This window comes from Dreissena polymorpha, chromosome 4 (assembly GCF_020536995.1).
Source record: "Dreissena polymorpha isolate Duluth1 chromosome 4, UMN_Dpol_1.0, whole genome shotgun sequence".
In the NCBI taxonomy this organism is placed as follows: domain Eukaryota; kingdom Metazoa; phylum Mollusca; class Bivalvia; order Myida; family Dreissenidae; genus Dreissena; species Dreissena polymorpha.
The window spans coordinates 67,196,953-67,212,257 of record NC_068358.1 but is presented as its reverse complement, the minus strand read 5'-3'; the positions used below and the strand labels follow the sequence as shown (position 1 = coordinate 67,212,257).

The 15,305-nt window shown below is 39.1% G+C and overlaps 4 protein-coding genes across 11 annotated transcripts in view; 1 reads left to right on the top strand and 3 right to left on the bottom strand.

Annotated features, from left to right (window-relative positions):
- LOC127879120 (uncharacterized) overlaps positions 1-5,924 on the bottom strand; it is a 60,605-nt gene extending 54,681 nt beyond the window's left edge. Inside the window, exons 1-4 of the mRNA XM_052425797.1 lie at positions 5,705-5,924; positions 5,167-5,277; positions 2,213-2,260; positions 615-683 (exon numbers count right to left, since the gene is read on the bottom strand). Of these exons, the coding sequence (XP_052281757.1) occupies positions 615-683; positions 2,213-2,260; positions 5,167-5,220 (171 nt within the window). The 5' untranslated portion in view covers positions 5,221-5,277; positions 5,705-5,924. The remainder of the gene's footprint in view (positions 1-614; positions 684-2,212; positions 2,261-5,166; positions 5,278-5,704) is intronic.
- Positions 1-15,305, top strand: part of LOC127879102 (rho GTPase-activating protein 26-like) — a 177,132-nt gene that overhangs the window by 141,030 nt on the left and 20,797 nt on the right.
- On the bottom strand, positions 5,827-8,817 carry LOC127879118 (spectrin beta chain, non-erythrocytic 1-like). Its single transcript, XM_052425794.1, has 3 exons — positions 7,204-8,817; positions 6,598-6,802; positions 5,827-5,968 (listed from the first exon to the last, which is right to left on the bottom strand). The coding sequence occupies exons 1-3, from the start codon at positions 7,449-7,451 to the stop codon at positions 5,927-5,929; spliced, it is 495 nt and encodes a 164-aa protein (XP_052281754.1). The 5' UTR covers positions 7,452-8,817; the 3' UTR covers positions 5,827-5,926.
- The window catches only part of LOC127879105 (spectrin beta chain, non-erythrocytic 1-like), a 254,747-nt gene continuing 252,660 nt past the window's right edge, over positions 13,219-15,305 (bottom strand). For all 8 annotated transcript variants that reach the window (XM_052425749.1, XM_052425750.1, XM_052425752.1 and 5 more), the window contains 3 exons: positions 15,028-15,224; positions 14,358-14,634; positions 13,219-13,729 (listed from right to left, as the gene is read on the bottom strand). In XM_052425749.1, the coding sequence (XP_052281709.1) occupies positions 13,469-13,729; positions 14,358-14,634; positions 15,028-15,224 (735 nt within the window). In that variant the 3' untranslated portion in view covers positions 13,219-13,468. The remainder of the gene's footprint in view (positions 13,730-14,357; positions 14,635-15,027; positions 15,225-15,305) is intronic.

Here is a 15,305-nt window from a genome sequence, read left to right as displayed (position 1 = left end):
TATGAAAGCAATATGTCAAGGGACATTGAAAATATTAGGGGTGGTACGCAAACTTTAACATTTGCACGCTAATGCTAACGGGAACGCCGACGCCGGGGTGAGTATGATAGCTCCACTATATATATTTCATATATTATAGTCGAGCTAAAAATGTACAGAATGTATGACTAAATAAGTGAACAAATATTTTGTCTTGGGACAACAATCTTTCAATTGTACTGAATTGTGCTCTTTGAATGTACTTTCAAATCTTTCAACAAAATATCGCCCAGTGTTTGGACTTTGTTATTGATGAAAAATAAATAATAAATATACACAAACATCATAATGCAAACTTGACTTCAGCTCATACGAAAAAAACAAAACAGTTTGACGAAACAGCAGTTTGTGAGAACTTGCAAAATGTAATTACAGTGGTGAAATGAACTTAACAACATAACTAAGAACTTAGTTTTAAGCTTCCAATCTGTTTAAAAGCTACAAATCTTTTTTACTAAGCTAATCTAAAGCTCGGATATCACCACAACAAGATAACTGTTTAACATATATTGTAATTAATACTTAAAATTAGGGACAACATTTCACCACCAATCTGCATCAAAACGCTTCCTTACCTTTACCAACTCAATCTTGCCTGACAGGTACTGAATAGGAACAAGTATTTCGTCGTTTTTTGGATTGTGCTAAAAACAAGATGAAATATGCATGTAAAAGAAAGCATACATTACTCCCCGTTCCTGAAAACATGTGAGTTTGCTTGATTGTCACCATACCAGACAAGTGGAGTTTCCTCCATGTTCTTCGGCTCCTCCCTCCCATAACACAAGACCATACAAAATATAAAATACCTTTCTGTACAAAAATAAATGGCTGGAGATTGCAGCTTTAATTCAAAATTCATCCCAACTTTCTTGAGTCAAAAAGTTGATAAGGTAGTTGTGCTGGGAAACACTCTGGGTCTTCACAAAAATGCAGCCTCAGGTGCGGAAAAACTTTTTTTTTTTATCAAAATATGCACCCACCAATTACGCAAGTTTAAGTCTATATAAATTTTGCTTAGAAATATTTGTTGATAAGAATACATTTGTACCAATTTATTAGAAAAGAGGTATGTATACAGGTCAGATGACATGATACTGTAGAATCATTCTAGTTGTGTGGGTTTAGCTTTTAAGCATTCCTAAAATTGCCAATTTGCTAAGTCTTTAATAAATCCATGCTTCCATTTTCAGGTAAAAGTTTTCAATGACCATGCAAGATCATTTATGCTGGGACTTATATATGTTTTTTTTGTTTTGCTTACAATATTAAAAAAAGATAGAGCACCTTAAAGTAACATTAATACTCAACAAAAACTAATATTTCGCAAAATAATTAGTAAACATAGTGTCAGAGACATATGCCCCCTCAAATAGGGCTTTCAACTAGTGACCCCAATTTCAATAGGGGTCATCTACTGTCCAAGGTCGATGGGTATGAGAAGTATCAAGCCAATCGGTCAATGCTTTGATGAGTTATTGATCAGAAACAATTTTCACACTTATTGTGACAGAGAACTTGACCTTTGACCTAACACCACAATTTTGATAGGGGTCATCTACTGTCCAAGGCCCATGTGCATTATTAGTATGGTAGTAGTGGTGGGGGACATAAAAATTTGTTGATTTGAGTGTTTATGGGCTTTTTAACTATGCACATTTGGCAAAATCTACTTTTCTTGTAACAGATGGAAATGCAGAAGGAAGGACAACAAGAGCACCGCATATCGGGTGCCACGCTAGGCTAGGGGTGCAGATTTGAATAAATGAAAGCTTGTCAGATTTTTTTTTGATTTTTTTTAAAGGTCACAGTGACCTTGACCTTTGACCTAGCAACCCCAAAATGGGTGTGGCGTGTAGAACTCATCAAGGTGCATCCACATATGATGTTTCAAAGTTGTAGGTGGAAGCAATTTGATTTTAGAGCCAATGTTAAAAACCGTAACAAAATGTTAAGGTTTTAGCACGACACGGACGGCGGACGACACGACAAGCTGGCTAAGACAATACCTCGGGTTTTCTCCGAAAACACCGAGCTAACCAGATGGACAGGACAATCATGCCTCCCACACAATACCAGAACATACAAGGCAAACTGAAACTTGTGAAATTCTTTACTTAAAGCAGAATGCTGCATAGATTAGCAGCATACCAGTATTGATAAAAAAACTTACTTTCATAAGAGCCTCAAATCTTTTTCTTGCATATTCGTCAGGGTCTCTCTGGAAAAACAAAAAATATAATTTCTTAGTGAGTATATTATTTTATAAGCACAGTCATGTAGATTTAACAAACTGAAATCAACCCAAAATCATTATTAAGAAATGCTTCTACCTTTAACAGATATGGTTTCCTATACCATAGAGAGTACTTATTTAATGGACAACAAGAGCTTGTCACAGTAGTGCCAAATCCCCGCGTTTGCTTGTATGACAACATTAAAATTTTGTTATAGAGAGTAGAATAATATTTGTAAAACATGGCACCTGTGTCATCTATTTATATTTCAAGGATCAATTAATTATATAGTGTTGGAATTATGCTGTAGAGTTTTAAATATATGGACATGAAAGAAAGGGAGGTAATTAAAAAAGAAGACTATTAACAGTACTTATTAATTTCTGAATATAAATAAATAATATTTATTTTCGCGGAAAACGATTGTTGTTTACTGGTTTCTATAGATACGATTTCGGAATACTTTGTCTGTTTCCTTATGTAACGTTATGTACAGATTGCCTCAGTCGAGATCGTTAGTACAATAGAATTACGCAGTTTCCGTACCACGTGATATGACGTCATTCCGCCTTTTGTAAATTGCCTGTGCTGGTGTTTAGATTGCCAAAAACCCCACCCACTGCACCCTGATTAATATCGTGACTGGTCGGTCGTCCACAGTTACACATGCACAGATTCAATTTATTACCATATCTTTAGTGTTTTCCCAGGCCGTTTTAGCGTTGCGCGGCGCCATGCCCTTTTTTTGTAGCGCCACGCTGCCCCTTTTCAAAGACTTTTAGCGCCACCCTGCCCATTTCAAAGGCTGCCGCCCTGCCCTTTCACGAGCACCCGATGTTTTCCGCCCTTATTGATAACATCTTAATTGCCCCTTGACCAAACTTCTAAGCCGGATAGTATCAGAGAATGGCCCAAAGACAGAGAAGTCGATTCGCGCGGTTGTGAATTAGTCATGCGTGAATAACCCCGCGTCAATATCAATCGATAATGTAAAAGGCTATGTTATACCAAGCGCAGTTATCGGTTGGTGATGTGTACTCCTCCACGATAAAATTGTGGACTGTTGCTTCGGAGACTTTTGATGAAAAACTCGATGTTATCCTCGTGGAAATTGTGCATTTCATGCATAATTCAGTTATATCAAAACGTATATTTTTACGCATATTTACATTTAAAACAAGAGGGCCAAGATGGCCCTGAATCGCTCACCTGACTAACCTTGCCACATCAACTTAAATTCTATCAGACCCATATACAATCCCAAGCCAGATTTCATTAATTAAAACATTCTGACAAAATTTCATTCAGACGTGATGAAAACTGTGACCTCTAGGTTTGTTTTTCAAGATTAACAAGAGATGTGTTTGTCAAAAACACAATGCCCCCTATTGCGCCGCTTTGAAGCCATATATTTGACCTTGACCTTTCACCACTCAAAATGTGCAGCTCCATGAGTTACTAGCAACCCCTGTTAGATTTTAAAATTTGTCATACATAAGTTTTATTAATTTAGCTAGATAGATATTCCAACAAGATGTGTTTGTGAAACACAATGTCCCCCTATATGACGTTTGACCTTGAAGGATGACCTTGACCTTGACCCTTCACCACTCAAAATGTGCAGCTCCATGAGATACAAATGCATTTCAAATATAAAATTGCTAGCTTCAATATTGCAGAAGTGACATTACATGAGCAATTTTGACCCATATATTATACCTTGAAGGATGACCTTGACCTTGACCTTTCACCACTCAAAATGTGCAGCTCCATGAGATACACATGCATGCCAAATATCAAGTTGCTATCTACAATATTGCAAAAGTATTTATAAAATAAGCGATTTGGGCCACATATATTTGACCTCTGACCTTGAAGGATGACCTTGACCTTGACCTTTCACCACTCAAAATGTGCAGCTCCATGAGATACACATGCATGCCAAATATCAAGTTGCTATCTTCAATATTGCAAAAGAACTCATAAAATGAGCGATTTTGGCCACATATATTTGACCTCTGACCTACACATGCATTTCAAATATAAAATTGCTAGCTTCAATATTGCAGAAGTGACATTACATTAGCAATTTTGACCCATATATTATACCTTGAAGGATGACCTTGACCTTTCACCACTCAAAATGTGCAGCTCCATGAGATACACATGCATGCCAAATATCAAGTTGTTATCTTCAATATTGCAAAAGTATTTATAAAATAAGCGATTTGGGCCACATATATTTGACCTCTGACCTTGAAGGATGACCTTGACCTTGACCTTTCACCACTCAAAATGTGCAGCTTCATGAGATACACATGCATGCCAAATATGAAGTTACTATCTTCAATATAGCAAAAGTTATTGCAAAATGTTAAAGTTGGCGCAAACAGACCAACAGACCAACGGACCAACAGACCAACAGACAGGGCAAAAACAATATGTCCCCCACTACTATAGTGGGGGACATAAAAAGTTTTGGTCAATGTTAAAGTTTTTGGATGCCATATATTAGACATTTGACCTTGAAGGATGACCTTGACCTTCACCTTTCACCACTCAAAATGTGCAGCTCCGTGAGATGCACATGCATGCCAAATATCAAGTTTCTATCTTCAATAATGCAAAAGTTATGGCGAACGTTAGAGTTTTTTTTTCGGACGGACAGACAGACTGACATACACACATACTGACATACTGACTGACGGACAGTTCAATTGCTATATGCCACCCTACTGGGGGCATAAAAATATGTTAATGATACAAGCAATATATTGAGCCAGTATATCTGCAAAATCTTGGGTATTTTAATTGAGTCTAAGACAATTTTTTAGTCTTATGTCTAAGATTGGCTCGGTGAATACGGGCCCTTTGAAGTAAAATTGTGTACCTGTGCCTCCAAAGTGACGAGGTCCGACTCAAAGTTGTTGTGTTTCCTCTGCATGGCTGCCGTACTCTGTGCGTCCCGGCCCAGCTCATCTGGAATCGAGTTCTGCTTCTCCTGAAATAGGCCGCGCAGTAATGCTGTCAGAACTCACTCAATCCATGAATAATTGAGCCTCATTGTGAGAAAACGTGAATTTTTCATATGAAAGCTGTTGTTTTTTTCTTCGATTTTGTGTAAAGGAGAGCACAAGTAAGTACGAGTCTGGATCTCTCAAACGGAGTTTAACCCTTTATCAATAAGAAACGTATTTTTACACATGGAGTCCTTTAAAAAATTTAATTTAATTAAAGACCTTCTTACTAGATTCAAATTATTAACGCTTCATTTCCAACCCTTAGATACTGATGAGCAGCAAACAGCATGAAACCTGAACAGACTGCGAGTAACTTATTCATTAAATATTATCTCCCTTTTTTTCATCTATATTTTTGAAGGGAGAGCACAATTACAGTATGATTGCTTTCTCAGCGCTGCCACTTACAACAATGATCTCCAGAGTCTCCTTGCAGTCACTGAAGAACTTGTGTCTCTCCCAGGAGGCCTGCAGCTCCTGGTGCCTCGTGTCTATCAGCTCCAGCAGGTCCTCCCAGCGCTCGTTCAACAGGTCCTTCCATTCCGCGATGGTCGCAGAGTCCGAGTGGTGCAGGGCAATCAGGTTGTCACAAGTGTGGTTGGCAGCCGCCACACGCTCGGTGCCGATGGATTAAGTCTCGAGTGCAAACTCCTGGAACCTTTCCTTCAGTAACTGCAACACCAAGAGAATCGGGGTTAAATCTACACAAATCAGATTCCCATTTTGACGTGTTTGTAGTTAGAAACTCTAATTAAATTACAGATCTTTTTGCCTAGATTCGTTTTAAAGGCTTCATTTCAAACCCTTGGATACGGATCAGCAGCAAAAAGCATAAAACCTGAACAGACTGCAAGCTACTTACAGGCTGTTCTCCTTTTATGCTGGTTGCATAAAGCCATTTTCACTTTTATTCAAAGCAAGGATGGGGGTGAAGTGGATTAGGCACACACCCAATATTGCAAACATTTTGGAAGTTGAATTCAATAAGTTCTGGACAATGAAAAAGGATCTTATTTTCATATTTGGTGCCCTCACAAATCTTTTATTCCCTGTGTCCCTTTGTTGCATATACATTATTCTGAAACAATTGCCAATATAAAGTACGACCAAAACAACTAGTATTCTTGCAAAATCATCTTATATATCAGAAGTTGAAAAAAGGTACATCGATCCAGAACAACCAATAAACACTTAACATTAAAGAAATTACTGAAGGATAATTCTCACCAAGAAACGATAAAGAGAATTCATTAGTTCTCCATGCTTCAAGGTGAACAATCAATCATTCTCAAACAACTTACAGTGACATGTTCGAAATCCTGTCCCAGTTCATGGCTGCAGGCGACCACCTCTCCCTCGACTATCCACTGAAAGAGGTCCTCTATCTCGTGGCACAGCATGTACAGTTTGAGCACCTCCTCCAGCTTGCTGCGCCGCTCCTGCGCCAGGTCCTTGAGGCCTGCATACAGCTTGTCTACCTGCGACTGGCGCACTGCTATCTGGTCACTACAATACACAATGTGCACAAATATGGAAATAGTCATTTAAATCATTTAATTACAGTGAGTTTCAACCCTTTACTGCTTAGATACCTATTTTGAGGCATTCGTAGTCCCTTTGAAAGTTGAATTAAAATAAAGACTTGTTTTACTATATTCAAGTTTAACAGGCTCTATTTCCAACCCTAAGATACTGATGAGCAGCAAACAGCATGAAACCTTAACAGACAGCGAGTTTCTCGCAGGCTGTTCTGGTTTTGTGCTGTTTGCACATAGCCATTTTGGCTTTGCCTCTGAGTCGGAAAGGGAATAACAGTGAGGTTTAGGTATGAAAAATCAAAGTTTCACAACAAACACCAACAAAAAACCCTATAACACCAACAACAAGCACAATTATACCACACGCACCTCTCCGGGTGTTCCTGGTTGATGAGGGCCCTACTGCACTCTCCCAGCTGCCTTACGACCCCTGCGTAGTCCTCTACGACGTTCTCCAGGGCCGTGTGTTTCTTCATCATGTTCTGGGCCCCTATCTCATCCTTGGCTCGCTCCTCTCCCATCATATACAGCTCCTGCTCACTCATCCAGGCCTCCGCCTCACTCGCATCATAGTAGTACTGGGGGAAAGACAAGTTTGCACTAACAGAATCATGCATTGCAGTTTTCCCAAAACAACACTCTTTTTATAGAGACATTGCATTTTTGGGTAACGATTAAAGATTGTCAATTTGGTACTTTTTAACAAATAAAGTATATTTAATTAACAGCTACATAATGATCAACTGTTGCCAGCGACTGAGTACCGGTACATATAAAGTATTGTATAGCAGCATTACTGGTTTTAAGCAACTGTGTCTTTCGAATGTAAATCAAAATAATGCAATCTACAAAAACAATTCCTGAAAAAGAATTCTAGAATGAACATGGCTTACTCTTCCATTTGCCAAATTTGACCAGAACATTTTCTTCATAAAAATAAATAAAAGTCAAAATGACACAATTTTTGCCTTAGAGAGACACATTTTGATACATAAACAAGAGGGCCATGATGGCCCTGAATCGCTCATCTGACTAACCAAATACGATCCCAACCCAGTTTTCATCAAGGTAAACATTCTGACCAAATTTCATAAAGATTGGATGAAAACTGTGACCTCTATTGTCTACACAAGGTTTTTCTAATATTTGACCTATTGACCCTAGTTTTTGACCCGAGGTGAGCCAAATACAATCATAACATAGATTTCATCAAGATAAACATTCTGATCAAATATTATAAAGATTGGATGAAAACTGTGACCTCTATTGTCTACACAAGGTTTTTCTATTTTTTAACCTAGTGACCTAGTGTTTTACCCCAGATGACCAAAATACAATCCCAACCCAGATTTCATCAAGACAAACATTCTGGGGGGGGGGATTATTAGGTGGGATGGTGTGACGGTATTTCAAAAATAAAACCATGTAAACATAGGCACCACATATATATAACACAAGGCTAAATGGATCTGTAAACAAAGGCGGCACACATGTATAACACAAGACAAATTGAATTTGCAAACATAGGCAACACATATGTATAACACAAGGCTAAGTTGATCTGTAAACACAGGCGGCACATATGTATAACACAAGGCAAAGCAACACATATGTATAACAAAAGGCAAAGCAACACATATGTATAACATAAGGCAAAGGGGATCTGTAAACATAGGAAACACATATGTATAACACAAGACAAAGTGGATCTGCAAACATAGGCAACACATATGTATAACACAAGGCTAAGTGGATCTGTAAACATAGGCAGCACATATGTATAACACAAGGCAAAGCAACACATATGTATAACACAAGGCAAAGTGGATCTGTAAACATAGGCAGCACATATGAATAACACAAGGCAAAGTGGATCTGTAAACAATGTGTGAATACATTTTTTGTCACTGTGACCTTGACCTTTGACCTAATGTAAGTTATCATCCAGAAACCATTGTACTATTTCGATTCACTGTGACCTTGACCTTAGACCTAGTGACCTGAAAATCAATAGATGTTTAAAAAAAATATTTTTTTTTTTAGGGGGGGGGGGGGGGTGGGGTAGGGGGGTGGGGGGGTCAGATGGGGGGGTAATAATGTGGGGTGTGGTAATTTATTAGATGTTTAAAAAAAATGGGGGGGGGGTGGGGGGGGTAGGGGGGAGTGAGAGGAGGGTGTATAATGTGGGGTGTGGTTTAATTTATTAGATGTTTAATAAAAATAAAAAATAAAAAATTTAGGGGGGTGGGGGTGGGGTGGGGGGGTGGGGGGGGTGGGGGTGGGGGGGGTAGTGGGGGTGGGAGGGTGAGAGGGGGGTATAATGTGGGGTTGTGGTAATTTATAAGATGCTTAAAAAATATTATTTTTTTTTGGGGGGTGGGGGGGTGGGGGGTGGGGGAGGTAGGGGGGGATAGGGGGAGTGAGAGGGGGTTGGGTTATAATGTGGGGTGTGGTAATTTATTAGATGTTTAAAAAAAACTTGGGGGGTGGGGTGGGTAGGGGGGAGTGAGAGGGGGTGGTATTAATGTGGGGGTTGTGGTAATAATTAGATGTTTAATAAAAAAATACAAAAATTGGGGGGGTGGGGGGTGGGGGGGGTGGGGTAGTGGGGGGTGGGGGGTGAGAGGGGGGGTACAATGTGGGGTGTGGTAATTTATAAGATGTTTAAAAAAAATTGGGTGGGGGGAGGTAGGGGGGGGTAGGGGGGAGTAAGAGGGGGTATAATGTGGGGTGTGGTAATTTTATTAGATGTTTAAAAAAAATTGGGGGGTGGGGGGTAGGGGGGAGTGAGAGGGGGGTATAATGTGGGGTGGGGTTATTTATTAGATGTTTAAACAAAAAATTGGGGGGGGGTTGGGGGGGGAATAGGGGGTTAGGGGGGTAGGGGGTGGGGGGTAGGGGGACGGGGGGTGAGAGGGGGGTATAATGTGGGGTTTGGTAATTTAGTAGATGATGTTTAAAGAAAAAAAAATTGGGGGGGGGTGAGGTTGGTGGGGGGGGGGGGGGATTCTGGTAGGGGCGTTGGGTATTGTTTGGGTGGAATCCATTGTGGTATTCAGGTAAGTGTTGTTTTGTCAAAGTAATAATAAAATGTGATCATAAAAAATAACAAATGATCTCACACTGACATGATAAATATTAAACATTAACACAATATTTAATATGCAAAATATACAAAAAAATCTCATATTCTGATAATATTTTTACTGATCCACTTTATTTTACTCAAAGGATGATGTTTCATTGGACTGATAATTATAGATTTAGGATTACAGACCAGTTGCTTCAGTTATATTGTTCAGAGTTCGCCCTGTTTGCCGCGTATGCATTCTTGAGTTATCATCCAAAAACCATTTTACTATTTCGGGTCACCTTGACCTTTGACCTAGTGACCTCAAAATCAATAGGGGTCATCTGTGAGTCATGATCAATGTACCTATGAAGTTTCATGATCCTAGGCCCAAGCGTTCTTGAGTTATCATCTGACAACCACCTGGTGGACGGACTGACAGACCGACAGACCGACATGAGCAAAGCAATATACCCCCTCTTCTTCGAAGGGGGGCATAACCATATATTCAAAGTTACTAAGTCAAAAAAGGGCCATAATTCCGTAAAAATGAAAACCAGAGTTATGCAACGTGTCCTTTACTATCCCCTTATGATAGTTTGCAAGTGTTCCAAGTATGAAAGCAATATCTATGATACTTTAGGGGTAAAGTGGACCAAAACACAAAACTTAACCAAATTTTCAAGTATAAAGGGCCCATAATTCCGTCAAAATGCCAGTCAAAGTTACATAACTTTGCCTGCACAGTCCCCTTACGATAGTTAGTAAGTGTTGCAAGTATGAAAACAATGGCTTTGATACTTTAGGAAACAAGAAACCGTTGGAGACGGGTGATGCTCCCGAAAGTTTTTTTTTGTCACAATATTGCACTATATATTCAGATTAAAGGAAACGTCTTGAGGGGCTTAACTTTGGACAAAATAATACAATGGATGGTTTAGCAACTTAAAAATTTCAAAGGGCCATAACTCATACAACAAGAACCCACTAATAACATGTGCATCTCCTCAAGGTAGTTAAGCTTAACATAAAGCTTCATTTAAGTCCAGTCAGTAGTTGGGGAGAAATAGCCCGGACAAGAATTGCACTATATGTACAGTTCATAGAAAATTTCAAAGGGCCATAACTCTGTGAAAAATCATCAGACCATAACTGACTGATAATATGCACATCTCCTGTTGGTAGTGAAGCTTCCCATAAAGTTTCATTTAATTCCCGTGATAAATTGCTGAGAAATAGCTCGGACGAGAATTGCACTATATGTACAATGGAAAATTTCAAAGGGCCATAACTCTGTGAAAAATCATCCAACCAAAACTGGCTGATAATATGCACATCTCCTCTTGGTAGTGAAGCTTCCCATAAAGTTTCATTGAGTTCCGGTCATTAGCTGCTGAGAAATAGCCCGGACAAGAATTGCACTATATGTACAGTTAATGGAAAAATTCAAAGGGCCATAACTCTGTGAAAAATCATCCGTGCAGACCCCCCTGATAATATGCACATCTCCTCTTGGTAGTGAAGCTTCTCATAAAATTTAATTGAATTCCGGTCATTAGTTGCTGAGAAATAGCCCGGACAAGAATTGCACTATATGTACAGTTAATGGAAATTTCAAAGGGCCATAACTCTGTGAAAAATCATCCGACCAGAACCGGCTGATAATATGCACATCTCCTCTTGGTAGTGAAGCTTCCCATAAAGTTTAATTGAATTCCGGTCATTAGTTGCTGAGAAATAGCCCGGGAAAAAATTGTGCGCGGACGGACGGAAGGATGGACAGACGAAGCGGCGACTATATGCTTCCCCCCAAAATTTTTTGGGGGGAGCATAAAAAGTGGACCTAAACACAAAAGCTAAGCAAATTTTCAATTTTCTAAGTATAAAAAGGGCACATAATTCTGTCAAAATGCCAGTCAGAGTTACATAACTTTGCCTGCACAGTCCCCTTATGATAGTTAGTAAGTGTTGCAAGAATGAAAGCAATAGCTTTGATACTTAAGGAATAAAATGGACCTAAACACAAAACTTTACCAAAATTTTTAATTTTCTAAGTATAAAAAGGGCACATAATTCTGTCAAAATGCAAGCCAGCATTATCTAACTTTGCCTGCCCAGTCCCCTCATGACAGTAAATAAGTGTACCAAGTTTGAAAGCAATAGCATTGATACTTTATGAGAAAAGTGTACCCAAACACAAATCTTAACCGGACGCCGACGCCAAGGTGATGACAATAGCTCATAATTTTTTTTCAAAAGCTAAAAATGATAAAATAAAAATAAAAAATAACTTACCATTTGATTGCTATCGTTTTTCTAGGTTTATATAAAGTAATTTTTAAGAAATCACGGTAATCGATCATGCTATTAGCTTAATCAAATTTTCCAATTTGGCGCCGCTATTTTGACCTGTATCTGGCCTCGTTGAAAATTCCCCAACACGTGGTTTTTAATGATAAATGTTACGTACTTAATATCGTTTCCGATTTATAATTCTGGTACCAAAAGAAAGATCAGAGCTTATATTTTGTGATTTCTATGCGAAATCAAACAAGAGGGCCATGATGGCCCTGTATCGCTCCACTGTTTTTTCTTTGCGAATAAAACGTGCAATGCCCATGGGTTGAAATGTACTCAAGCATGTGACTTTCTCTTTCTATCCCTCGTCCTAATGGGCGCTTAAAGTTGGAAGGATGAGCATTTTTATATATGGAAAAAGTTACTACCGTGTTAACTAAACAGACTAAAAAGCCCGGGAATTGTTGCACAGGTCCTTTGCTTATAACGTAGGTACATTTATCTCTCCAAAAGATATTGTCGTTCTTTCTATTTCACATATTTTTAGATGCTGCAGATCAAATCTACGCATTTGATTTGAAACAGATTCACAAGACCCATAGGAATCAAAATGCCTTAACCCTTTTACCAAACGACACATTTTGGACTTTCCCAATTTGAAAGAGGTTGCAGACGTCAATTAAATTAAAATGGAATATGAAGGAAATGATCAGGTAGGGCAGAAATAATTGTGATAAAAGGAGAAATTGCTCATCAACCCACACATCCCTAAGACCAACAGGCCTGAGAATATTATGATAATGTAAAGATTATTTCTTTATAATTATAAATGTATTTAATTAAGTAATACATTTGACTTCTAAGAGCAATTCATAAATTATATTAAGAAAATTATAAAATGGTCAGAAATATATATGGATTGTTGAGCAATTGACAATCATATCCACAATTCGTGAGTCACGATTCACAAATGGAACAATGAATCATTAGTTATTAAAAAGCAGCATATACGATAGTTAAGAACATTGCACTTTATTGATTTCAACAACTTCTCTTGGATACAAAGTTAGAGGTTACCGTGCAGTATCATATATTGACTTTTCTTGAAATAATTATGTTCATGGAAGTTGTGTTTTTAAAATCAATAATATATTATTAAACTGGTTTTAACACTACAAAAAAGACATGAAATTAACATGTCATCAAAAATATTTTCATCCGGATATATGGTCACTTTCGACATATTGAAATAAAACCCGACTTTTTTCAGTTTATAAGAGTCTCCTTGCGTTCACTGAAGAACTTGTGTCTCTCCCAGGAGGCCTGCAGCTCCTGGTGCCTCGTGTCTATCAGCTCCAGCAGGTCCTCCCAGCGCTCGTTCAACAGGTCCTTCCATTCCGCGATGGTCGCAGAGTCCGAGTGGTGCAGGGCAATCAGGTTGTCACAAGTGTGGTTGGCAGCCGCCACACGCTCGGTGCCGATGGATTCAGTCTCGAGTGCAAACTCCTGGAACCTTTCCTTCAGTAACTGCAACACCAAGAGAATCGGGGTTAAATCTACACAAATCAGATTCCCATTTTGACGTGTTTGTAGTTAGAAACTCTTATTAAATTACAGATCTTTTTGCCTAGATTCGTTTTAAAGGCTTCATTTCAAACCCTTGGATACGGATCAGCAGCAAAAAGCATAAAACCTGAACAGACTGCAAGCTACTCACAGGCTGTTCTCCTTTTATGCTGGTTGCATAAAGCCATTTTCACTTTTATTCAAAGCAAGGATGGGGGTGAAGTGGATTAGGCACATACGTAATATTGCAAACATTTTGGAAGTTGAATTCAATAAGTTCTGGACAATGAAAAGGATCTTATTTTCATATTTGGTGCCCTCACAAATCTTTTATTCCCTGTGTCCCTTTGTTGCATATACATTATTCTGAAACAATTGCCAATATAAAGTACGACCAAAACAACTAGTATTCTTGCAAAATCATCTTATATATCAGAAGTTGAAAAAAGTTACATCGATCCAGAACAACCAATAAACAGTTAACATTAAAGAAATTACTGAAGGATAATTCTCACCAAGAAACGATAAAGAGAATTCATTAGTTCTCCATGCTTCAAGGTGAACAATCAATCATTCTCAAACAACTTACAGTGACATGTTCGAAATCCTGTCCCAGTTCATGGCTGCAGGCGACCACCTCTCCCTCGACTATCCACTGAAAGAGGTCCTCTATCTCGGGGCACAGCATGTACCGTTTGAGCACCTCCTCCAGCTTGCTGCGCCGCTCCTGTGCCAGGTCCTTGAGGCCTGCATACAGCTTGTCTACCTGCGACTGGCGAATTGCTATCTGGCTGCGCCGCCCCTGTGCCAGGTTCTTGAGGCCTGCATACAGCTTGTCTACCTGCGACTGGCGCATTATCTGGTCACTACAATACACAATGTGCACAAATATGGAAATAGTCATTTAAATCATTTAATTACAGTGAGTTTCAACCCTTTACTGCTTAGATACCTATTTTGAGGCATTCGTAGTCCCTTTGAAAGTTGAATTTAAATAAAGACTTTTTTTACTATATTCAAGTTTAACAGGCTCTATTTCCAACCCTAAGATACTGATGAGCAGAAAACAGCATAAAACCTGAACAGACAGCGAGTTTCTCGCAGTCTGTTCTGGTTTTGTGCTGTTTTGCACATAGCCATTTTGGCTTTGCCTCTGAGTGGGAAAGGGAATAACAGTGAGGTTTAGGTATGAAAAATCAAAGTTTCACAACAAACACCAACAAAATACCCTATAACACCAACAACAAGCACAATTATACCACTGGTTGATGAGGGCCCTACTGCACTCTCCCAGCTGCCTTACGACCCCTGCGTAGTCCTCTACGACGTTCTCCAGGGCCGTGTGTTTCTTCATCATGTTCTGGGCCCCTATCTCATCCTTGGCTCGCTCCTCTCTCATCATATACAGCTCCTGCTCACTCATCCAGGCCTCCGCCTCACTCGCATCATAGTAGTACTGGGGGGAAAGACAAGTTTGCACTAACAGAATCATGCATTGCAGTTTTCCCAAACAACACTCTTTTTATAGAGACATTGC